Source organism: Squalius cephalus (genome assembly GCF_949319135.1).
Source record: "Squalius cephalus genome assembly, chromosome: 7".
In the NCBI taxonomy this organism is placed as follows: Eukaryota; Metazoa; Chordata; class Actinopteri; order Cypriniformes; family Leuciscidae; genus Squalius; species Squalius cephalus.
The window spans coordinates 34,278,559-34,304,180 of NC_137128.1; the positions used below are offsets into that span (position 1 = coordinate 34,278,559).

Consider the following 25,622-nt stretch of genomic DNA (forward strand, 5'->3'; position numbering starts at 1 on the left):
CTCACGATCACAAACTAGCCAGTCCTGAAATAGTCAGAGGGTGCAGTGCAAGTATTTTACCCTATGCAGCCGCTCACTGCAGACCCATAGGTGTATTTTTGTATAATATTTGCAGCATACAACATGCTAAGTCAGGAGATAGTAAGATGTTCTGATGTTCTAAGATGTGCCCCATGCTCCATTCATAGTGCCTCCAGTTTGATCTATCCTGGACAAAGTTTTGCGGAAACTCCAGACTACACTTTTAATCTACTAAAATTAATGATTTCTGAAACTTCAGAATAAATCAAGATGTAACATTTATTTGTCAGGTAAAAAGAAATTAGGATTCTCCTAATTTCTCAATCTCTCTCATTAAACCAATGACTGTAATGAAATTAAGACCATTTTACCAATCGCACCAAGACACTTAAAATGAAACCAAACATGAAAAGGAAAAACAACATATTCACAAGATATACCATATGTGTTATATAGACATTCTTAATGAACTTTCAGTGCCTTGAGGAGGGAGAGGGGGGATGAGTTGAAGTCAAACAAGGGGACAAGGAAATAAGTTTGGGCAGGACAAGGTTCTGTGCTCTGTCTTTGCTATCTGCTGTCCAGGGTGCATTTTATGGCTTTATTGCAGGGTGCGTTAGTTTTGTTTTAGCAGGAAAATCAGTTCTTAAGGTACACCATTTACATTCTTATCAGTTCTTGCTTTCCCTGGAAATTGAACCCATGACCTTGGCGTTGCAAGTGCCAATGCTCTGTTTGAGCTACAGGAAAGCCTCAGCATCAGAAAGTATTGGTCCACTTCTTTCTCAGAGAAAGGTAGATGATATATACTCACACAATGATATATACTCTTTTAACCTTAGCTGAAGAGACAATGAGGACTTGAAGTAATAAACTCTCCTAAACACTTTTCACATTCTCACTATTTAATTATTTTTAACGTGTCTACTAACAAATGTCCAACAGTGGACACACATGCATGACTGAGGAAAAGTTTTGTCAAGGTTTTTTTTTTTTTTTACATTTTCACCATAATGTCATTGCCACCACAATACAGATTTTATTTTATATTTAATATGCTGTAAAAAAATTAATATTAATTTTATTTTTTTACTCACACTTATTTTTAGTGTCTTGTGAGTTACCATTATACTGTTTGGTATTTGTGTGCATGACACTGCGTACGCCTTCCATATATATTAATAATTGCCTTAGCTCTATGGATAAGCTGCTTGTGATAACATGATTTATCATGTGGCTTTCTCTTTCACTTTTGGGAAACTTTAGGGGGAAAAAATTAATTTGTGGAAAAATAGTTTGTTGTCATGCAATTATTTCCACAATCAAATATATATTTTTCTCTTACAGATGGATATAAATCGTCACATAATAATGTTGTGGTAATGAAATGGTTCATGATTATTCACACTGTGTTTCACACTTTGTTTAGATCATCATAGTTGTAAATGTAAATTCATAATTTTATAATAAATTGTCAGTTTAAGATTACAATAATAAAATCTACACATAATAGATATTTGAAAAGTAGCTAAATTAAATGACAGTATAGCTTCGGAAATATGACGTTCATAAAAAGAATATATACTGTATGTATGTATATATATATATATATATATATAGTAATTGATTAATTAAAGTGCAAGTACTCTATTGCTGCTATGCTACTCTAGTTATTTTCATTTTAAATTTTAGATCTATTTTAATAAAGTTGTTGAATGAGTAGTGTTGTTGAATCAGCAATAGTACCTAACAACAGATTAACTTGAAAGGTAAAACCACAATTTAATTGTGTGGAAAAAATGATGCACATACATGCTTTAATAATGAACTTCCAATGAAAAGGGCTATTCGTTTGAATAGGGCTGGGCTGGGCTTAGCTTAAGTGGGGTGTGTCTACTGACAGTTGGTGTAAACTGTTTCAGTGAGGAACTGCTTGCCAGTTACAACAAAGACTAAAATTGTGACTGTTGTGATTTCTGCTGTGGGCTATGCCTTACCATGGATACAGCAATCCCTTCTCTTCTGCTGGTTCTGTGGCTCAAGAGTTTCCTGAACTGGCTGGTGGTCGTGGTACAGCGACACTACATGATCCGGACTTTCTCAGGATTCTTTTGCATTTCCTTGGCACTGATTGACAGTCTCTTGAGTTTTGTCCTCACAGCTATTTTCTATCTGGAAGACGTCAGCATCTCAGGCTGGCACTTCACCAGGTACTACATATGCCTACTGACTCAGATTGCTTGTTTTATCTACGCCATGCTCCACTGGCCAGTGTTCCTCCTTGTAGGACTAGATAACTTCTGGACCCTATCATCAAACTCAAGTCATACATCCTGGACACAAAAGCTGACTTACATTGCGGGAGTGTGTCTCCTTTGGATTCTAGCAGCTTTGTATGTTTTCTGGGTGGCTGACGTTGCTCTGCTGTTTGGAGATGATGAGAAGCACCAGTGCAAGCTGTTCAGTAGCCCTCAGAGTTCTCAGATTCTTGTTACGTTACTACTGGCAGTCTCCTTTGTCATGCTTTACTCATACACTCCGTTTGAGAAATGGAGGGTGCAGGTTTTTCTGCATTCCACTCAATGCTGTTTGTTTTGTTTAAGGAGTGTTATGCATACGTTTCTCAGCACATGGGCCTCGTTTCTCATTCTGATGATCATCGCACCGCTGCTAATGATAGAGATGCATGCGCACCTGCAGTTAAACGTCATCTGGTTGAGTTTCCTCAACAGTTTTTCTGTCGCTTTGACATTGTGTCTCCGCTCTTCTGCCCCGAATGTCCAGAAAACCGACACCTTTACAGATGGTTTTTGTTCCTGGTAGGCCTACTTTTGTTTTACATATGGAGCTTACGAGTGTAATTATGGACAACAAACTGACCGCACTGAAGTTAAAACACTCAATGTTTGACCATTTATTGTGGAGTATGCATATTTGTTTTTCTGTTTGCATTACAAAAAGAAAATTAAACACACGTGGTTTGTTTAAAAAAAAAAACAAAAAAAAACCTGATTCTCTTTAGTAGAATAAAAGTGAATATACCAGCACCCTTTATAAGACTACTGAGGTCAATTTAAAGCAGCTACACACTAGGCTACAGGATAATCGATCCGATTTTGGGCCCAATTCTCCCCTTCCGACGGTAGGCTACTGATTCTCTTGATGGTTCTACGGATTATTTTAGATTTTCCAGTGGTTTGAGGTGTCTTAAATCGCAAATATATCCAACAACATGTTAAATATTTACGATCATAAATCCTGATGTGTGGGGGGGAACCCCGAGGACAAACGCGCACGCCGTCTGTAGATTGTCACATTGAACGAAACTTCCAAAGCGAACTTCCCAGCTCGCGCACGCGCAGTATCAATCCTTGTTCAGGTTACTGCTCGAGCTGGAGGTGAGCTCCGCAACTGGTCTCCACAACTTCATCATCCAAACGTTTTTCTTTCTTTTTCTGTAAAAAGCAGTCTCTTTTTACAGTAGCCTATATGGTCCAAACGCTGTTATCACATTTTCTTCTTGTCCGTAGTCCGCCATGCATGTTTACTCTAAAGTCACATAGGCCTACATTACACGAGGGATTTTGCGAGATTTTCCGTGTTCCCACCATTTTTTACAGTCTATGGTTCCCACCCATGATTCACACACACAGTCGTCGGGACTCGGGACCGATGGGTTTGAGTGGAGTCTGTTAGTGGTCTCTCCACTGATCTATAGAATGACATTCATGTCATTATATAGCCTAGATCAGTGGGTCTCTCACATTTTGAAAATCTTTTAGTTTGGGCCAGCGTTAGTAGGCTAGCCCACTGCCCACCAAGGTTATACCAACAGGTTAGTAACCTTATTATATTTCTGCTTCAAACGTAGAGCTACTGAAGTGTTGTTTCAGTCTATACAAATAAGCTAAACCAAATAGGTTTACATGGAAAATACACGTGTATGGAATAGTTATGAAACTAGCAATCTGACCGGTTTATAATTTGACTTCCTGATACTATTGCCATTTAAGAATATTTACATAAGACCGCATCAGAGGGATTTCATCCAAAAAGGAAAAGAGGGGAGAGCTGGGACGGTTACAACACTTTTTGTATTTCCTTGAGATTCTCAGAGACTGTTTGTATTGGAAAGCCAACATTTTAATACAGTACAACATACCCCCATTTGTCAGCTACCCACCCACACTGCTGCAACATACACATGATAATACAATTTATACTTGAATAGACAGTCAAATGCAACTGACAGTCCACAGGGGCAGTTGCAACATTCATAAAATAAAACCATTTTTGCTTCAATTAAAACTGTTTATTTAAATAACAAAGGGGAGATACCTGACTATTAAACGTGGTTATTTATTAATACATAATGTTTATAATATGTATGTTATGACAAGGTTTTACATCAATGTCGTGGCATGCTGCTACTGTCCCTATACACTGACAGTCATGATAAAACTTGCTATGATAGCTTGGCACAATAGCTTTGACACATGCAAGCTGTGTGGGGTTTGGTGTTCAAGAGACCCAGAGGTGGACAGTAACAAAGTACATTTACTTGAGTTCTGTACTTAAGTACACTTTTTGAGTATCTGTACTTTACTTGTATTATTATTTCTGGAAACTTTTTACTTTAACTTCACTACATCTGAAAGACAAATATCATACTTTTTACTCCACTACATTTCTGTCAAGGTCCTCGAGTAGAAAGTAGTAACGTCAGTCAGGGAATGATTTTGGTTGCATTTTGGTTGGAAATGAAAGTTGACGTTAGAACACGACTGATGTTGGTTTCTGACGTCAACACGATTTTCATTTTAACCACAATACAACGTCTGTCCAACGTTGGAGATTAACGTCAATCTGACGTTGGATTCTGAAATCAACCTGATTTTCATTTTCAACGTTGGGTTTGGTCTTCTAAATGCTAATTTTGTCATAGTTTGGTTAATGTTGAATACTGACTTATTGTGTGTACCGTTCTGGCTCCCGCTAGCTACAGGGGATACACGCTGTATTTTGTTTAAAAAAACACCTTACATATTGTGTAAGGTCCCGAGGCAGGGGTCGGGGGGCAGGCGCGTATATCTGTGACGGGTCAAGTGGCAGGCGCGTATATCCATGACAGGTCTAGTGGAAGACGCATATAATGGTGCCCCTAGTGGTGATGGGTCGAGTGGCAAGCCCGGATATCTGTGACGGGTCGAGTGGCAGGTGCATATAACGGTGACAGGTCGAGTGGCAGGTGCATGTAACGGTGACGGGTCGAGTGGCAGCTGCCCCTAGCGGTGATGGGTCGAGTGGCAAGTGTGTATATCCGTGATGGGTTGAGTGGCAAGTGCGTATATCTGTGACGGGTCGAGTGGCAGGCGCATATAACAGTGACAGGTCGAGTGGCAGGCACATATAAAGGTGACAGGTCGAGGTGGCAGGCGAATATAACGGTGACGGGTCGAGTGGCAGCTGCCCCTAGCGGTGACGGGTTGAGTGACCCCTGCCACGCAAAGATTTTACCCCTACTGCAGTAATGTGTGTGTTGACTAAGGTATCTTCACTCCTTGACACACTGAGATGACAAAATAGACAAAAAAAGACAGATTCATACAAATATATGTTTTAAGAAATGCAAATGTAATAGGGAAATTAATGTTGAATGACTACTCTTTACAACATGTAAGGAAGCTTTCCATGGAAGGCCAGCTGTATCTTCCTGTGGCATAGCCTTATTCATGGCTAGTGTTTGCATATTTTGCAAATGATATTTCATTCTGTAACCTACTTGTTCTACAGATTAGTGATGGGACAAACAAAGCTTTTCAAAGCTTTGAATCAATTGAACAAATTGCTTTGCAAAATTATTCACTGTATCGAAGCATTCAGATCACCACGCTCTTGAGAAGCCAACTGGTCAAAATAGTGTGATGAATCGAGTCTAGTGGAAGACGCATATAACAGTGACGGGTTGAGTGGCAGGTGCGTATATCCATGACGGGTCTTGTGACAGGTCGAGTGGCAGGCGCATATAACGGTGACGGGTCGAGTGGCAGCTGCCCCTAGTGGTGATTGGTCGAGTGGCAGCTGCCCCTAGTGGTGATGGGTCTATAATGGTGACGGGTCGAGTGGCAGCTGCCCCTAGTGGTGATGGGTCGAATGGCAGCTGCCCCTAGTGGTGATGGGTCGAGTGGCAGCTGCCCCTAGTGGTGATGGGTCTATAACGGTGACGGGTCGAGTGGCAGCTGCCCCTAGTGGTGATGGGTCGAGTGGCAGGTGCGTATATCCGTGACGGGTCGAGTGGCAAGCACGTATATCTGTGACGGGTCGAGTGGTAGTCGCATATAACGGTGACAGGTCGAGTGGCAGGTGCATATAACGGTGACGGGTCGAGTGGCTGCTGCCCCTAGTGGTGATGGGTCTATAACGGTGACGGGTCGAGTGGCTGCTGCCCCTAGTGGTGATGGGTCTATAACGGTGACGGGTTGAGTGGCTGCTGCCCCTAGTGGTGATGGGTCTATAACGGTGACGGGTCGAGTGGCAGCTGCCCCTAGTGGTGATGGGTCTATAACGGTGACGGGTCGAGTGGCAGCTGCCCCTAGTGGTGACAGGTTGAGTGGCAGCTGCCCCTGCCACGCAAAGATTTTACCCCTACTGCAGTAATGTGTGTGTTGACTACTGTATCTTCACTCCTTGACACACTGAGATGACAAAATAGACAAAAAAGACAGATTCAGACAGATATATGTTTTAATAAATGCAAACGTAATAGGGAAATTAATGTTGGATGACTACTCTTTACAACATGCATTACCTTTCCATGGAAGGCCAGCTGTATCTTCCTGTGGCATAGCCTTATTCATGGCTAGTGTTTGCATATTTTGCAAATGATATTTCATTCTGTAACCTACTTGTTCTACATATTAGTGATGGGAGAAACAAAGCTTTTCAAAGCTTTGAATCAATTGAACCAATTGCTTCGCAAAATGATTCACTGTTTCGAAGAGTTCGGATACGCCACGCTCTGGTGAAGCCTGCTGGTCAAAACAGTGTGATGAATCAGAAAAAGAAAAAAAAATTATATCTCTTGTTTATATTTTATCATTACACATTCATATCTTAAATATCAATTAATCAAATGTAATCAATCATATTTTAAGTAATCATATAGTTTGATGTGTTTAAAATTATTATCATTTGAAATGTATGTTCAATGCTTTTCTCTTATTAATATTGATGTCTCTATGTAGATGATAACCTTTTGTTCTTTCTGGAAGATAGAGAGTAATGATAGGCTATGTAGCTTTTTACTTCTGGCGACTGCATTTAGGCTTCAAAATTCCTACAAGTTGTGTTTATCTGTGAAAATTATCTTGTTGGACAAAACGTGTCAGTATCACAGAGCTTGTTTTTGTTGTTGTTGCGATAATCCAAAAACCTATGGGAAAATCGAAACTCCTACAGAGTAACCTTAACCCAAATATTGCACTAGCTATATTATTGCGTCTACAGACAGGGTCCCCGCGGGTCCTTAAAAAGTCTTGAATTAAGTTTTATCTAATGTAGCCAAAGACCATAAAGTCTTAAAGGTGGTATCAGCGATTTCAGGCCCAAACATAAATGTTCACATTCATCTAATCTTACCTAACGATCCGCTAGCTGCCCGTCCCATAAGCATGCCGTCAAAAAACCGCGTCTCTGTAGGCAGCCTAGGCTCTGAGATCTGCACACAAAAACAGTTGTTTTCACCCGGTTTAGCCAAACACTCAAAACCAAAATAAATAGTTTTCCAACCAATCACCGACAGGGGCGGGTGTTGTGAGGTTTTGCGCTCGTGCACGGCTGCCTATGACGGCTGCACGCGAAAACCATGGCGAAAACCTTGCAACACCCGCCCCTGTCGGTAAAAATAAAAAATCTTAGGCCTAATTATCATTTCAAAATGTCTGAAATTTGGAGACGGAAAAACAGGAATTGTTATGTGATGATTAAACTTCAAAATGCGATGATTTAAGTGAGATTAAGGAATACTGGCAGAGAATGAATTTGTATGTTCATTCAGCCCACTTAATGTGACAGGTTATTGCTGACCGACAGAATACATTCGGTAAGACAAACACATTCGAAACACTGCTTCGTGAAGTTTCGAAACCTTTACGAATCTTGTTTTGAATGGTTCGGATCGGAACCATAGACTGTAAAAGTTCGGAATGCGAATCAAACTGCTAAAGTCACGTGATTTCAGTAAACGAGGTTGTTTCGAAATTTCGATGGTTCACCGCTGGGGGGCATCCACAGAACAAACAAAACAAGCCCTGAAAATTAATACAAGAACACATATATGCCTAGACACTTAATATTTAATGGTATTAGATGATTAGTTAATTGCATTTGATAGATTATACTTTCAATAAAATATTTGCAATGGGTTTGTAAAAGCTGGTTTTATGTCTGTTTTTGTCACATTTACACATACCAGGGTGACTAGGAGCATGAAATTGTCCAGCCATGACTCTTTTTTTCGTAGCTGCAGACGATCAAATAATAAATGAGAAATAATAATATTTCATCCAAAATCAGGATTTAAAGTTGAATAAAGAAACATAACATGAACAGTTCAAATCACTTCTAATATTTCTAAATAAAATATAAGTCACACTCGAGTATAATATTCTTGCCTAAGGAAAAATAAAGTTGTTGAGAGATCTCTCTTTGAAAAAACAGGTTGCAAAAGAAGCAAGGTCTGAGTCCAAAGACTGACCTGTACAGAAATTGGTCTCTCTCTTAAAGCATTTACTTTAGCGGAACAGAGCCAAGGTCCACCTTTGCAGCGAAGCAGCCCCACAAGACATAACTATGAAACATAGGCCTATAGCTTTTTATGGTTTTACACTCTATAGTCTATCGTTCTGGACCATATGTTAATCTCAATACAAATACAAAAAGGAAAGAAACTGCTCTTGCCCCCCTTTCCCCTATATGCAAGATGTCTTTTCTGCAGGCATTATAGATATAGATATTATCCCCCATTCTCCTAAAAATAATAATATAACATGATGTTTCATGATGGCCTATCACTATTTGGAGCAAATGAGCTGTTACCCCTGGGTCCTAAAGGCAGTTTTTATTCAGTATGCATTCAGATACACATGTAGACATTAAAAATCATTTTTTGTTTTAGCATTTTTAGCTTGAATTTTTAAGCATTTATATATTTTTTTTATGTGTACTGAAGCATTCCTCTCATTCCATTCATTCCTATGGGGGTCAATTTGACCTCTAATCCATTCTGTCTGTGTGTGTGTGTGTGTGTGTGTGTGTGTGTGTGTGTGTGTGTGTGTGTGTGTGTGTGTGTGTGTGTGTGTGTGTGTGTGTGTGTGTGTGTGTGTGTGTGTGTGTGTGTGTGTGTGTGTGTGTGTGTGTGTGTGTGTGTGTGTGTGTGTGTGTGTGTGTGTGTGTGTGTGTGTGTGTGTGTGTTTTCGTGGTTCAAGTGCGACAAAAGTCATGGGGTCTTGGACCCCTCCGATGAACACTCAATTTTTTGACATTTAAAAAAAAAAGGGAAGTTAAGTGAATTAAATGTCAAATTTAGCTTTAATGCTAACACATTTTAAGTGTTTTCCCATTTTATATTTTACATTTTCATAGCTTGAGTGCTAAATCGGCCAAAGTATATGTGCTATAAATACAAAAAGTACAATAACACAACCGGTTTGACACTACAGAACTTTACTTGAATTGAATCCAAGTTCATTGTCTATACAATATATATTTACAATGTCTGAAAGAGGGGAAATAAACAATAAAATACTAGATACAACTGAGGTATTAGCTAAAAGCATGTACATGTATTCAACTCGTAAATATCAATCATGATAAACAGTTTGAGATGTGTCGTCTGCTTTAGAAAACATCTTATATCACAACATGAGGTAGGAGAGCAACGTCTCATTTTCATGCAAGAGCAAAAAAAACTCTCATCACACTGTAGGATTGGCAACATATGCAATGATACACACAAACACTGCATTTCATATCTCAGAATTACAACTTAAATATCTTTGCTGTTTACAAAAGTCATAAACAATATCATTTCTATTACAGTGTTGAGTGTGTTCTCCAAAAAAAGCATCACATCTGATTTTTTTTTTTTTTAGTATTAATGTCTCAGTTACACATTAGAAAAGGTGTGATCGATATAATAGGGACACATGCTGTGCTGGCAGGTAGTTATTTGTATACTACGTGTATTTTTACCAATATAAAAAATGTTCGGTTTATATAATTGTAATTTTCTTTTGTCTCCTTTTGCCATTAATCAGCTCAAGGGAGCCACATTATTCATTATCCCCAGTAAAATGGGATATTTGCCTTTAGAATGCAAAATACATGGTAGCTTTGCTGGAAAACTCTAGTATTAGGTTGCTTTAAGGTACAATTTTGCTAATATATTATACCAGGCCTATACACATCAGATATTCAACTTATTTCACACCTCTCAAATATGTACAACGTTATCTGTATTCATTTTCTTAATACTGCAAAAGCCAAAAACAGGTCTGTTGTTTCTAGAGTCTAAAGAGTACTGTATTCTTATGCCCGTAATTCAAATTTAACATGGCATTCTATATAGAAGATATACAGCGCCCCCCTGTGTACAAAATGCAATTTACACGTTACAAATGAAAAGGTATACTCTAAAAAGCTTCAGAAATACACTTTGATACCCAAAAACTATCAAAAACAGCATTGAAACTGGCTGCTACAGAGGTAACTGTGGTGAAAATAAAAGAAACCTAATACTTGTTGTACATAAATTGTAGTCGACACGCTGTGTGTAATGTATTACAGTGACAAAACAAATGCTACAATCTCTCAAAAGAACTACAAATGAAATCATATATATATATATATATATATATATATATATATATATATATATATATATATATATATATATATATATATATATATATATATATATATATATAAAATAAAATAAAATAAAATAAATCGCTCTTTTCAGTAAGCATGTCTCATTTGCCACTCACACACAGTCTCTCATATCAAAAGTCTCTGGTCTCTGGCATCTAAATTAGGCTCTTGAGCACATTTTGTGTCTATTTACATAAAGACTACTTTTTTCAGACAATATGGAGGAACATTTGTTTGAAAGCTTGTATATGTGAGAGAGAATACAAAAGAAGAAAAAAAAAAATTCACTCTCCACTTTAGCAATAATGAATCTTTTGTTTTAGCATAACAATATAGTATCTAACAATACATGCATTACTTCACTCCCTTCTTTGTAAGAATTTCAAATTATGGGGAAGAGGAAAAGCTGAAAAGCGAACACCACCAAAATAACAACAGGTTGTCAGACTCAGTGGGCTCCAATGAAAGGGACGAAATGACCCACTGTAGGGAGACAGTGGGTACCGGGCAGCGTACGTCACTGTTCCCAATCCCCGTTGGATGGAGTGTAGGGGTTCTTCTGAGCATCATGCATCCCACCCCCTCACCACCATACACACACGTTATCAACAACCACTCTTCAGGCCAAAAAAAAACAAAAAAACATTTTAATTAGAGCTTGGGCTACACCCAGCTTTTGCAAATGTGATCAGAAACCTTGAAAGATTATTTATAAGAATTTAGTTAATATATTAATGACTACCGTATGTACAAAGTGTATATAAATCTTTATTAGTTAATACATTAAATAATTTCTGAATAATTTCAAGAAAAGTTAAAAAATGGCAAAGCACTCATTTACAATATAGTCTTGTTTTTAAATTCTTCATTGCTGCGATATATTCACATAAATCAGGGTGTTTTCCTCTTTTTACGTCTAAGAGGTTTTGCACTGTACACGTTATCAGGTTTAGAAAAACGCTGATTTTGGAACTGATGAATTGTGCACAGTGGAATGTTCTATACGAGATATGTACATCATGGAAAAATCATTTCGGTCACCTTTATCATTTCGGTCTAATATTGTTTACAAACTCACTTGGAACTGATGAAAGAATGAACAAACTGCACTACTGGCAAAAACACTTCACTTTCTGTGTCCATCTAACAGTTGATGTATGGTGGGCATCCATTCAGTGGAGAGAAAGCGCACCTCCTCAACCCCCAGTGACAGAGCTAACCTGACAGCAATAATTCCTTAATATCCCTCCCTTGGCCCCCTGTCTGTTTTCTTTGTCTCTGTCAGACCTGTTTGTTTAGTCATCCAGAATAATGACACAGAGGAATGAAGAGGGGGAATATGAAAAAAAGAAAGAAAGTAAGTTCAGGCACCCAATCCTAAAACACCCAATACATAACAGCCAAGTCGACATGAAATCAAAATTGACCCTATTTACTTTGTTAGCGCATATCACATCATATGGTGAACAATTAATCCGTGCAAGTTAATACACAGAAAAAAATTGTTTGCCGTGGTAATCTTTAATCAAAATCTGAAAAGTTACTTCCGGTCTGGAATGGCGTTCCTTCTCTGATGACGTCGGTTTGACGGCTTGGGTTGAAAACGCCTAGCCACTCCCCTCAAACCGTTAGTCTGCTATGAGCAGAGATGGAGAGGAGGAGCGCTAGAGTAAAACCCTGCCCTCTGTTCAATATTCCGTTTCACTTGGAAATACGTCACAACACTGGAATTTAACCTAGAATCCAGCATTCAAAAACTGTAGGGAATTTATCAGCATAAAGAAATCAGCTCTGGTTTATGAGAGATTGTGACGTACTTCAGTGCTTTACATCTCCAATTACACTACTAATGGAGCCTTGAGGAAATTCACTAAGAAATTTCCAAATTTAAGGTCAACTGTGTGCTTTGTTTGAAAATAGTATGTTGATTTACTTAGTCTTGAAATTTCCAATCAAATAAACCAATAAAGTTCTTTGACACTACAGGAACTCTTTCGATGCTGAACATGAGAGTGAGGTGGACTGCACTAAACCCTGAAACCTCTTTTTAACAACTGCAGATTTTCCTTGTAGTTAAAGGGAAAGTTCAACCAAAAATGAAAATTGTGTCATTGCTTTTGTTCCAAATCGGCTTGCGTTTCTTTCTTCTGAAAATGAAGATATTTTGAATAATGGTGGTAACCAGACAGTTCACTGCACCCATTGACTTCCATAGTAGGAAAAATATATTTCGTAAGTTAATGGGTGCCGTCAACTGTCTGGTTACCACTATCCTTTAAAATATCTTCTTTTGTGTTCAACAGAAGAAATAAACTCATACAGGTTTAAAACAACATAAGGGTGAGTAAATGATGCTAAAATGTAATTTTTGGGGTCAACCATCCCTTTAAATGGGGGCCAAGTTTCATAGTGTTCACCAGCAGGGGGCGAACGCGAGTCTTTGCTTACTGCAATACACAGGAATGAACTGAGTTTGTCATATACCAGCCTGCAAAGGGTCAGCAGTGCAGACAGGAAACATATAATCAACACCAGACTGAAAAGACAAACATCAGGCAGTTTAGGACGGAGGGAAAGAAAATGGAGGGGAGAAGGAAAGGAAGAGGGGGAGGATTATGACCTTAAACCAGGGGGGCCTCAGTAAGGGGCGCCTCTGTTTCTGAATCACTTGTATGAAACAATGAATTGAAATTCTATATAATAATATTTTACTGATATTTTTGTGATATTAACAAAAACTTTTTTTCTGTAAGAAATAATGATACACATAATGAGAATAAAAAGTAAACATCCACGTGGTTTCTTGCTGCCGCAGGGCATTGGCGTCTTGCTGTTTGGCATCCTGGGGCTCCGTGTGACAGGTAGTATTTTACTGAGTGTCAGTTTTGTTTCCTGTATCCAAAGGGCTTGGACAGGAAAAGCACTCAAGCACTGTCCCAATGACACAGGAGGTAAAAAGTACTGAAAAGAAACACCTCCTCTGTCCCATCAGCCTCTCAGCACGACTATAAATTATGACAAACATGTACATCCAAAAAAAAAAAAAAAAAAATGCTTGACGACTGGTCGAGGACAGGTCGACTTAGGGGAAAAAAGGAGACACGAAAAGTCTTTTTAAATTAAACGAACATTAAGGGAACACAAAGGGAAATGTTTATGGGAGAGCTGCTCTTTTCTGCAGAGGTCTTGTGTTTGTCTGTCTCTGCAGGGAGTGGGCAAGCGCGTTCCTGGGCTACAGGCGTGGAAGTGTGCGAGAGACGGGGCGAGCAGGAGGAGTTTATCCGGAGGTTACCTCTTGGGCCGGTGAAACGGGGGAATGCTGGGATTGGGGGCTTGCGGAGGGGGTCGGGGGCTGAGCAGGGCTACTGCTGCGGCTTCCCTTGGTGCCAGACTGGACCATCTGCAGCTGAAGCTTTGAGATCATGAGCTCCAGCTTCTCTCTGGCCTCTCGTTCTCTGCACAGCTCCTCCTGCAGTTCCTGCCGCTCCGCCTCAGCACGCTCGAGACGACAGCGCAGCTCGCACAGCTGCAGACAGAACGAGACGAGTTAGAAATAGGAACGCGCAAAATATTTCATAAAACACCAAATTGAACCTCAGTTCATACCAATACTCAGTGATACCAATTGAATTGAATGTGATAGTAAAACGTTTGTCTACTGTGTCGCTCACTTTACTATAAAACTATACTAAAGCAACAAGTATTAATGCCTCAGTGACTCACTTCGTGAACAGAAAGTCTTAGATCAGTATTACGTGCATATTTTTATAGTTGTTATTCCTATTTTGAATTAGCTTTCATTAGTTTTAATTTTTATTTTAGTTCAAGTTTGTCATTTTGTTAAGTACTTTTTAAATATTTCTAATATAACTTAAATGTTTTTTCTTTCTTTCAGTTTTTCACGTAAAATTTGTATTTTATTTAACTTAATTTTAGCTTTATTTAAAATTACCAAAACGATTTTTAATAGTTTTGGTTTAAAATAACAGATCTGATGACACAGACTCCATTTATGACATTAAAGGCAACAGACAAGCATAACACACACAATAACTAAATCAATGGATCTCAAAATGTGATACTCTAACACAATTCTGGAAATAAAAAATAGTAAAAATATTACAATATGCTAAAAAAATTGTCTCATTGGTAATTTTTCAATTTTAATAGATTTATGTATGTGATCAAAACAAATGTGCAGTAATATCAGCAGTACGGATAGGCTACTTGTGCATTAGGTGGTACTTAGATGGCCTGATTTGATTAGACCGGATATTTGCTCTAAAAAGTTTGAGAACCACTGCCCTAAATAATCGCTGAAATCAGGCCCAGTGTGCAAGTCAGCCAGACACTGACTCTCCATCTCAGTGTGCGTGCGTATCTCTCTTCCCGTTACTGATTCACTCCCACACAGATATGCTGTGCTGATACATGCAGCATATTGCATTGGGCACAGGAATAATTCACACTGGGTATAGTCATTCTAGCGCACTCGCGTTTACCTGTGCGTTGTACTGCGCCTCCTGTTCTTTGGGTTGGCAGGCACAGCTCTGCTGCCGGAGCTGCTCCAGTCGGTGTTCCAGCTGTCTCTGCTCCTGCCGCACCTCCCCCAGTCTCTGAGCATGCTCAGTGTGCACCGCCTCCAGCTCGTTCTGCAGCTCCAGCTGCTCCGCAGACAACTCCCTCAGCCTGGCCGCCTCGCCCCCGCGAACTGCCTCCAGCTCCTACACACACACGCACATCAAGACATGCATCAAACAATGTGTGGCAAAGGTCAGGGTTTGTAGTGGATGAGTCGAGGGTGATAAAGCTCAACGGGAACATACTCCATTCTGCTCTGGCCTTCACCTTTACACTATACAACAAGGTCCCTCTCTTTTCACAGGACCCACAAAAGAGCTTCTCAGATGCACAACTAGTCCATCTCCCTGGCTCTGATCAAACCTCTAGTGAGCTGTCTATTTAGAGGAGCATTTTTAGACATCATAGGCGTGCACCTGAGACGGTGGCTGCGCCATACAGAAGGAAGCGAAATCACGCTGCGTTTTAATATCCCCGTTTAGGCCAAAATCTAGGGCAGAATCGCATGAATCATTTTGCGGATGAAGCAATCCCAGATGCAATACGACAAGCTTAATGATTTTCATCCAAAATGGCAGCAGGAAATAATTATGAATATGCATTGTATATGCACATATTTATGCATCAGTGTGTATACATATATAAAATGTATAGATAAAAATTGCATCAAAATTAAAAATGGACAATTTTATTAATTGTGTATTTGCCATATATTATTTGTGCTTATGAAACATAAGGGCAGGGGGTTTCAAACTAGGGTGTGCAAAGGTGCTTGTATTAAGGTAGGATATAATTCATCTAATCTAAATTAAATGTTTTAATAAAAAAACACATTTACTCAATTTGATATTACTACTTTCATTATTCCTTCTTAAGCATTATTCAGTGATTGTATTCTATTGTTAGCTCCAGTTTTTAACAATAAGAAATAGGTTTATATAAGTTTCTATCTTATTTTCTTTAATAGTGACCAGAAAAAAAGAGTCAACTTTATAGAAAATAAAAATTCCCAGGTAATTTAGTCAAGTGACCACATAAAAGCCAATTACTTAATTGTAGAAACACCATGTTGTCATTTTAAAATCATGCTTAATATTTTTTTCCCAACAAAATATAAATCGGTCTTACACATTAAATATATATGGTCACCTTTAATTTATATTTAATTAAACACATTATTAGAGTACTGCACTGTTAGCACGTTAACATCAGTCTCTATTGTAATCAACTGTGAGCATTAGTCAAGAGTACGAAGCCAATAAGTTACTTATGAGTTATCACGCATCCTTAGAAGATTGCTGCCTATGTAGACAGCAGACACAGAGCTCATTAGAGTTTGGAACAGAGCCTCTGTGTCTCGGGTAGGGATGATTTAGGTAGGGATGCGTCTCACCATCTCCAGCTGCAGCTGTTTCTGAAGGGTGGAATTGAGCTTCTCTTGCTGCCGCCGATACATCTGCACAATCTCCAGCATGATCCTGTCCTTGTCGTCCTCTGTTCCGCTGTCTTTTCCCGCCATGGGAATGGGGGCGTGCTGCTTGCCGCCCGAGCTAGTCTCCATGGCGACTGGCGGAGGAGGTTGGCGGCGCTCGTGCGATTCGCCCGCGTGGTGGGATTTGGCCTCCTCTGCGACAGAGGAAGGAGATGCGGGAAGATCTGAGGGAAAGGGAAGAAGAGTTAACCACACTCACGCAATCACACACACACACACACCTTTATCTGTCGTGTGCTAAAAGTCTGTGTGACTAATTCTCTGTGGGTGTCTCTTTTTGAAGGTCAGCATAGAGGGGAACGTATCACACAGAAATGGGAGGCAAGTGGAAAGTGGAGATTTTCTTGATGTGAATTTTTTTAGTGCTGCTAAGGTGCTACACAGGCTTGACATACAAATCACCTGAACTAGGCAAACCGCAGCTGCCTAGCATGTATGTTTAGATGAGCAATACGGGAGTCCATAGGGACTGAGAGAGAAAGAGTGTGTGTGTGAGAGAAACGGCTCATTTAAATGTAGGACAGGCAGGCTGCAGGTCTGGCACTGCAGAGCCGAATAACAGCCTCGCTCTGCTGCTAGCCTCTACTGTGACTAAGACCTGTCTGTCACACTCAGAAGAATGAGTCAGAGATGGAGAACGAGAGACGGAAGAGACACGGGGGAGCAAGGATGAGAACAAGTACATGGAAAGAAGAGAGACAGATTGAGGAAGAGATACAGAGGGTGCACATATAGAGAGTGGATACATGGAAGAAAGCAAGACAGATAGAGGAGAAAAAGGACCCAGGATGGAGAAAAGGTGCATAGAAAAAAGACAGACAGAATGAGGAAGAGGGACAGGGGGAAGAAAGACAGACAGATGAAGGAAAAAAGAAAGGGGGAGCCTGGATAGAGAATGGATAGACGCAACGGAAAAAAAAGAGGGAACAAGAGAGAGACAGATGAAGAAGGAAAGACTAGGATAGCTTGGATAGAGAACAGATACATGGAAGAAAAAGAAATGAGAGACAGAGGAGGCAGGATGACAAATGAGTGGATATAACAAAAATACCGACTCAGGAAAGAAAGAAAAACAGATGAGGAATAAGAGACGAGGGAGCCTGGATGGAGAAAAAATACATGAAAGAGAGACGGATTAAGAAAGAGATGGGGAAGAAAGAGAAAGAGATAAAAGGAGAGAGTCGGGAGACAGGTTGAGAACGAGAGAGATGAAGAGAGACTGGGAGCCTGAACGGAGAACGGGTACATGGAAGAAAGAGAAACAATTGAGGATGAGAGATGGGGGGAGAAAGATAGACAGAGAAGAGAGAAAAGGGGATCCAGGATGGAGAACAGACACATAGAAGAAGAGGACACAAAAAAAGAGAGCGAGAAAGCTGTAAGCACAGAGAGGTGAGTGGTGGGCCAGAGGGGGTTGAAGAGAATCAAAAAGTGTAGAAAAGGAAAAGTGAGGCACAGAGAGAAAGGAGGAGAGAGAGAGAGACGTGAGGAAATATGGTATGCTGCGGTGGAGACTGGAGACCCCTCCCCCAGTACTCTATTCTAGAGCGATCTGACACTCGCAGGGACAGCCAGCGGCCTCTTTTCATTCTCTCTCTTCACTGGCAACAAAATGTGAGCTGTACTAATCATTAGCAAGACACTTTCAGCAGCTCCTCACCTTTTGAGTCAGTCAAACACATACATGTCCATAAACATCTCACCTCATCATTCTTGTACATTTTGTGCATGCATGTAGATTAATTTACTAGGATAACTAAATAGTATGCGTGTACTGACCTGTGGTGGGCTGGCTGTCGTGGGTGAGTGCTCTCCTGCTGTAGTGCTGTTTAAGCAGGGCCCCCAGAACCTCATGGCTCACCTCTGCCTCCTTCCGCAGGGACACGTTAGGGGCCACCATCTTATCGTACGTGTACAGGTAGTAACTGCAAACATAACAAACCCTCAGATTAGTGCACATACAACACTGAAACTGAAAACTCCAGCAATAACAGGAGAATTGTTGCTCTCAGAAAGCCATTCACACGTACAGCTGAGCAGGTAATGATGCACTACAGCGCTAAATCGCAATAATCAGATCAGACTGGAAATAAATTAGCATTTAAAAAAAAAAAAAAGGGTCTAGCTGAAGTGTGACAATGCAATAGCCTGGAAATCCAGACCCAAATCCGAAAGATTAAGGGTCTGGCATTGAGTAATGAAAATTGCCCAACTCGAGGGGCGGTACCAAGCATGCATTTGAAAATCTCACTGCACGCAATTGGATAACACTACGACCAATCACTGTCGTTATTGTGCTGTCGTCATCTGGGGCACGTTCAAGTTCAAAATGTTTTGCTACGGTTTCCGGGTTGAACGTCATGTTTCCTGGAAACGGCGTGCACCGGTGTGCAACGGGGTTTGAGATACGTTTTCTCTTGTTTGGTGGGTTTGTCAGAACTGCAGTCCAATCAGCAACAACATGTATATAAAGCACACGGTATTAAAGTGAACTCGTACAATGGGTTCAAGGAAAGTAATTTACAAATGTGTTCGATGCAGCTCGGTATACGCAACAACTGAGAATATTAAAAGACATGTTTGTCGTAAGTTTTATTGTAAAAATATAGGATATCAACATAATGATGTAGTTGTTTATATTTTTAGCTTCATTGCAAGTGTATGACATATGGTTTAGAAATAAACAATGGTAATTAAGTGCTTTTCCTAAAAATAAAGGGTATTAAAACAGTATGAACTACAAATAAAGTCAGTATGTGAGGCTAAATAGATGTGTTTTAGTCTGAATTAGGTAAGATGTGTGCTTCCATTTCAGTTTCAGCAATCCCTTCACTCGATTGGGATGTTCTCTTTTGTTCTGGGCGGCAAGTGCAGTAACTGTAACATCGGGCATATTTTGTAGTATTAAACACATATTTATACCGACTTCATCAGGCTCCGAAAATTCTTCACAAAGAACGGCCTTCTCAGCTGCCATAGTTGCAACTCTTGCGTCATCAGAACAGTGTGTTCAACACATCACCGTTTCGGTTTAAAAAACGTTGTGCAACGTTTTGTCGGGGCTGAACGCAGCCATGTTTAGCTCGCCTCTGGCCCGCCTATATCAGATACACCGATGTGATTGGTGCAGCTCATTACTCAATGCCAGAGTAACTCGCTCAGCAAATTCAAATTGTGCTCTCGCGAGAACTCTGGATTCCCAGGGTAGCAATGCAATGACTTTTTTTCTTGTCGACTGCCTCCAAGCCTTCAGGTCAAGTGTCTTATTCTTCAATGAGGTTTGCAAATAGACATTTTAAATAAATCTTTACATTGTCTGAAAAGATGGGTGGTGAAAATGCCATCACATGCCATCATAATGCCAACGCAATGCTAGGGCATTGTTGTTGGTTGCCAGTGATTTGTTATGAGGTTGCTAGGGGTGTTTCGTACTGGCCAAAAAAAAAAAAAAAAAAAACCCTTTCTATGACATTCTTATCCCTAGATTCAGTGTATATGACATCTATGGAATTTTGCCCATTTTATCATATGCACTTGCTTCTTCCAATTGAAATCCTGAAACAAGGGAATGCCCAGGTCAAAAGGGAATGCTGGGGGAAAAAGGCCATACCTCGGGTGGACGATGGGGCAGTGTCCTGGTTCTTCTTTGATATCGGGAAAGAGTCGACTGAAAACCAGTGAAGACTGCGAGTTGCCCTGTACACACAAAAACAAGTGCATATCAATATTAATGAAGCACTTTAAGGCCGTTTGAATATGAAATGACTGTTTGAGCTGCTTTAAAATACGTGTCTACACATTTGTGCATGAATAATACAGAAGTTCTTTAAGGTCTCATTACACACCGATTATCAAGAGCATTTGCGCAGGAGCAGCCGAACAGCAATAATTACACAAAAATGTACAAACACACAGAGGGAAACTTGGTGAGGGCAGTGAGGATGCCTGAAGCAGAGTAAACAAAGAGAGCAGTACAAACATCTTGCTGTAATATCATGCATGCATGAGAGGAGCTCATCCATCAGTGGCCACAGAGCAGAGGTTGACAGACATTAATGAAGAGGATAAGAGAAAGACAGCATTTAGTGAATCAGCCCGGGTGGGTTTCTGACTTGATGTAACTGCTTGGTAAACTGTACTGGGGGAAAGTGAGGCTCTGTTTACACCTTGTTTTGAAAATGTATCTCAGATGTTTCTCATGTTAAGGGATTTTGAAAGGATATATTTACACTACTAGCACAAAGCTCTCAAAGGTGGAAAAACTTTTGGACTTCATGTACACTTGTATTTAGCATTATCTGTTTTGAACTTTTTTAATGAAAGAAATGTATACTTTTATTCAGCAAGGATGCATTCAACTGATTAAAAGTGACAGTAAAGACATTTACCTCAAATAATTGCGGTTCTTTTAAGCTTTTAATTAATTAAAGATTCTTAAAAAAAAGGGTTTATTGTTTATAAGCAGCAAATCAGCATATTAGAATGATTTCTACAGTGTCATGTGACACTGAAGACTGGAGTAATGATGCTGAAAATTCAGCTTTGCCATCACATGAATAAATTACATTTAATTAAAATAGAAAGCAGTTCTTTTAATTGTAATAATATTTCACAATATTACAGTTTTTACTTAAATAAATGCAGCCTTGGTAGAGACTTCTTTAAAAACCTTTAAAAATAACTTACCAACCCTGAACTTTCAAAAGTTAGTGCATGTTAATAATAAACAAGGCCCTCATCTAAAAATGGTTTGCATGAAACAGTTTGGAGCCTGTTTACGCCTGGCCCTGCCCACTTCTGATTAGAACACCCGGAATGAAAAGAAGAAGGATGACTGTTGGGTCTCTGGTGTGTGTGTGTGTACAGTTAGATATTTCTGAATGAAATGAATGACTGAGTGAGTCAAAGACAGAGCGAGAGGAAGGGGTGTGAATGAGGGAGTTGTCTAGGGGTGGGTAGGAAGGGTGAGGTCGGTTTTGAGGCCTGTAATGAGTATGAGTGAGCAAGATAGTGAGAGCCTGTGACTCTATGATGAAGAGGGTGTGTGTGGATGAATGGGGAGGCCGTTCTGTGCCTGCGTGTAAACAGAGGCAAGGAGGATACGGACCACTTGAAGAAGAATTCATTTGGAGATATATGGAGGCTGTTTAGTTGTGTACAATACAGTTTATTTCAGCTAAAGAAGCTAAATTTATAAAATAATTTTGTCAGATTATTACTTATTAGTGATTTAATTGTTCTTTCATACTAAGCAGAGTTGGAGGTTTGAGACGGTCTCTATTCAAGAAGACATGAGAAAATACAAAGTAGAAAATAGTTGCCCAGGACCATTGCCAAGATGCCTGCGAGTAGCCTTGCATCAAAGGAACTTTGGTGTAAAGCGATGCAGTAACATAGACAGTACCTTTTTCTCCAGGACGTTATCAGACAGCTTGCTGTTAGGTGGGCAGAGTGCAGGACTGGACTTCCTCCCGTGACTGTCGTCATCCACCACCTTCTGCGAGAAAACACAAACACATGCTTCATGAGCACAACCTTATTCACAAGAGTGTTTACAATTAGCTGCAATCGTTGAGACACGTAATACATCTGATATCAGAGAGCTTGTGCACAAATCACCACACTCAATCTGTCCGTCACCTCCTCTGCTAAACGTATTCAACAAACGCGCTGCAGGGCTTGTGCATATGTGTGCGAGTCACACAGCACGAATCAGGGGCAAGCTCAGTGCTGATGGTTATCAGACACAGACAGAGACTAATATAGCTGACACAGAAGGGAAGAGACCTTACGCTCATCTGACATAACAGTTCTCTTCAGAAGATTCATATGTGCGTTTCTAATGTTTATAATCCGTAACATCCTCTATTTGGCAGAGCAAACCAGAGAGTGTAACGCACATCCTCGTCCCTCCATCACAGAGACACTAACAGTAGTGGTTGGGTGGGTGCCAGAGGAGGAAGAAACGTGTTTTATCTGGAGTAAATTACAACTTCCTGCAGACTATGGGAACTATGGGATCTCCTGTTTCCTGTAGGCTGAATAATGAATGGCGATGTCGTCGCACAACATAAAGCAGCTGTACGGTGGTGGGGTGACATGGCAACCCCACACATCGGCGCTAAACGCAAAAAAATGTGCGTGTAGGAGATAGGGCTGTTTTTCTTGAGGGAAGAGGACTGCAGCATGAGGGAGGGGTGGGCAGCTGCCGAGGGGGGCAGAAACAATGAGCACACTGCAGTGGTGAGCCTGTCTAACCTTGACAAGCACGCACACACTATGTCTACCGGCCCATCTCTCCACACTTCAAGGCCCAGCCAACACTCCCTCCTCACCCGTGACACACGCAATCACACAGTCCCCACTCTGTCTCCTTCACGTTTTCGGTTAACGTTGTGGGTTCTCATCTCTCAAGAGCCAAGTATGCAATTCTAATGTTTAAACCTGGTTCAATATGCTATGTTTGGAATAGAGTAATAGCATACAGTACAATATATACTGTATGAAAATAGTATATACGATACTTTCCCCTTTTTTATTGCAACAACATAAAAAAATATTCAAACAGAGAGTACAAATGTAAGAGAGTTCATAGAAGTTCCACGTCCTTTCAATATGTGAAAATGAAAATACTGTAGGGTCTTAGTGTCCTTTTTCATATTTTGAGTTTTTACTTTTTATTAATCTGTATTAATGTAATATATATAATAAAATATGTAATATATATAATTAATATTCATCAAGGGGAGATAAAGAAGAAAATAAATATAGACATTTTGCATTTGTAATCCACAATTGTGCAAAAATCAAATAATAAATAATCAGTCATAGAAAAAGATAATAGCATATTACTTTTAATTCGTTCATCATACTGAAAATAGAAGGTCAAATCAAGTGCATGGCATTGGGGACACAGTACGACACCGTACATTTTATATTAGGTCATGTGAGGATTCTGCGCACGAAAATTAGCATATTATGCAGAGTATCTACTTTCTACACTGCAGAACCAGCACAAGTGGTACGCTATTTTGAACCGCCATAGAGACACCACACACACTGCTTTATATTAGAGCTTCCAATCTGCTGTATCACATGCTAGATGCAGTGCAGCCTTGACGCAAGACCTTACAGCAAAACAAACACAAAAACGAGGATTTATCTAGCTGGCCTGCAGCACATGGTGCGAGCAGTGATTGTGATAGTTGTGCGAAAGCTGTGGGCGCTGTTTACTGAGAGAGTTATTGCTCTGTTCCCCTCAAGGACACAAGAAAATTACACGGGAAAAGGTGTCTCATGCTCTCAAGACGCAAAAAATGAGATACATGACATAAATCCACTATATATAAACGACGTGAAATATAAACAATGTGGTAAGAAAGCGTCTGCTGAGAAGGCCATTGTAATGTACACAGTTTGTAAATGACAGTTTTTCTCAAACGGTTATTTCTCGTTTGAGTCACTCAAGATCCCAAATCCTGCGGATCAGGTTGTTATGAGTTTCTCTCCGCGCTCTCTTCCAGGGACGCAACACCTCACCCATCTCTAATCTCTTTTTAATTAGTGTGTTAAAGTCTCACACACACACAATCATATTCTGTAACACTATTTACTTGTGCATCGTTGACAAATGTAACTAACACAAATCCCTCATGTCTCGACATGCAATCAGAACAACAACACTCAAACACCCAGAGGATGCAAAGCCTGTTTGTCACAATGCAAAACTCTGCTAAAGTGTGTGTGAGAGAGGAAGACAGCTCACAACGGTGGGAGTTTGCATTCCTGCAGCTCGCTCATTTGAAACGTTCCACCGCTGCTCCTAACCCATCAGAAAATGCATGTTCGTACGCACACACCCTTCGTTCTTCAGTACTAGGGTCTGCGTTGTTTCCTTTTGGCCCCGGATCTCCCGTACGCCCACGTCAGCTCGCTAACCTGAGCACCAAAACAACCTGCTAGGTCTAACAGAACAATTTAAACCCTCATCAAATTCAAGTCTTTTCCCTCGAAATGGGCATAATGAGGTCACTGACACACAAACACGAATTCTACTTTGGCTCTGACAATGAAGACTGTAACATGTACAAGCCTGACCACATCACTATTACCAACAATGGAGATCCCCTGACGAAAACAGCTACGAAAAAACAACATATCAACAGAGGTTGACGAGAAAAAGTCAAAAACACACGCAATGTCTTTGCAGTTCCCGCACGTTTTATCAGCTACGCTGTAAGTGGGGAATTACAGCGTAGTATAACAACCCGCACGGGCCGATGATGAATCTTATCTAGGCTAACCTCACACAGTCATAATACGCGATGACCTTTCAGAGAGCGCGTGTGTACCCTAGGAATGCCATTTTATGCATATCTGTCCTGTTTTTATGTGTACATGTGTATAAGTATTTAATCTGTGAAACTGTGAGTGACACTGAGCATGAGTGGCTTTTTCATTTATAAGCACCTCACACACACACAGTTTAGCACAATCCGTGTGAAAGGCGGCACGCGAGGGTGATTGTGTGTCCATCTGTTGCAGCTCTGGCAGAGGGAATGTATAAAGCGAAAAAAGCAGCGCATACGTGCAGTTTTCA

The 25,622-nt window shown here is 40.2% G+C and overlaps 2 protein-coding genes across 2 annotated transcripts in view; one reads left to right on the forward strand and one right to left on the reverse strand.

The window, feature by feature from the left end:
* The first annotated feature begins 1,937 nt into the window (after positions 1-1,937).
* gpr160 (G protein-coupled receptor 160) lies at positions 1,938-3,131 on the forward strand. The gene has a single exon (XM_079877600.1). The coding sequence runs from the start codon at positions 2,020-2,022 to the stop codon at positions 2,842-2,844; it is 825 nt and encodes a 274-aa protein (XP_079733726.1). The 5' UTR covers positions 1,938-2,019; the 3' UTR covers positions 2,845-3,131.
* Positions 3,132-12,063: 8,932 nt separating this feature from the next.
* The window catches only part of skila (SKI-like proto-oncogene a), a 31,727-nt gene continuing 18,168 nt past the window's right edge, over positions 12,064-25,622 (reverse strand). The window contains exons 3-8 of the mRNA XM_079877769.1: positions 22,428-22,520; positions 20,634-20,719; positions 18,803-18,948; positions 16,925-17,187; positions 15,453-15,674; positions 12,064-14,476 (exon numbers count right to left, since the gene is read on the reverse strand). Of these exons, the coding sequence (XP_079733895.1) occupies positions 14,228-14,476; positions 15,453-15,674; positions 16,925-17,187; positions 18,803-18,948; positions 20,634-20,719; positions 22,428-22,520 (1,059 nt within the window). The 3' untranslated portion in view covers positions 12,064-14,227. The remainder of the gene's footprint in view (positions 14,477-15,452; positions 15,675-16,924; positions 17,188-18,802; positions 18,949-20,633; positions 20,720-22,427; positions 22,521-25,622) is intronic.

Coding starts and splice junctions, on each gene's coding strand:
- gpr160 (XM_079877600.1), top strand. CDS start 2,020: ATGGATACAGCAATCCCTTCTCTTCTGCTGGTTCTGTGGCTCAAGAGT.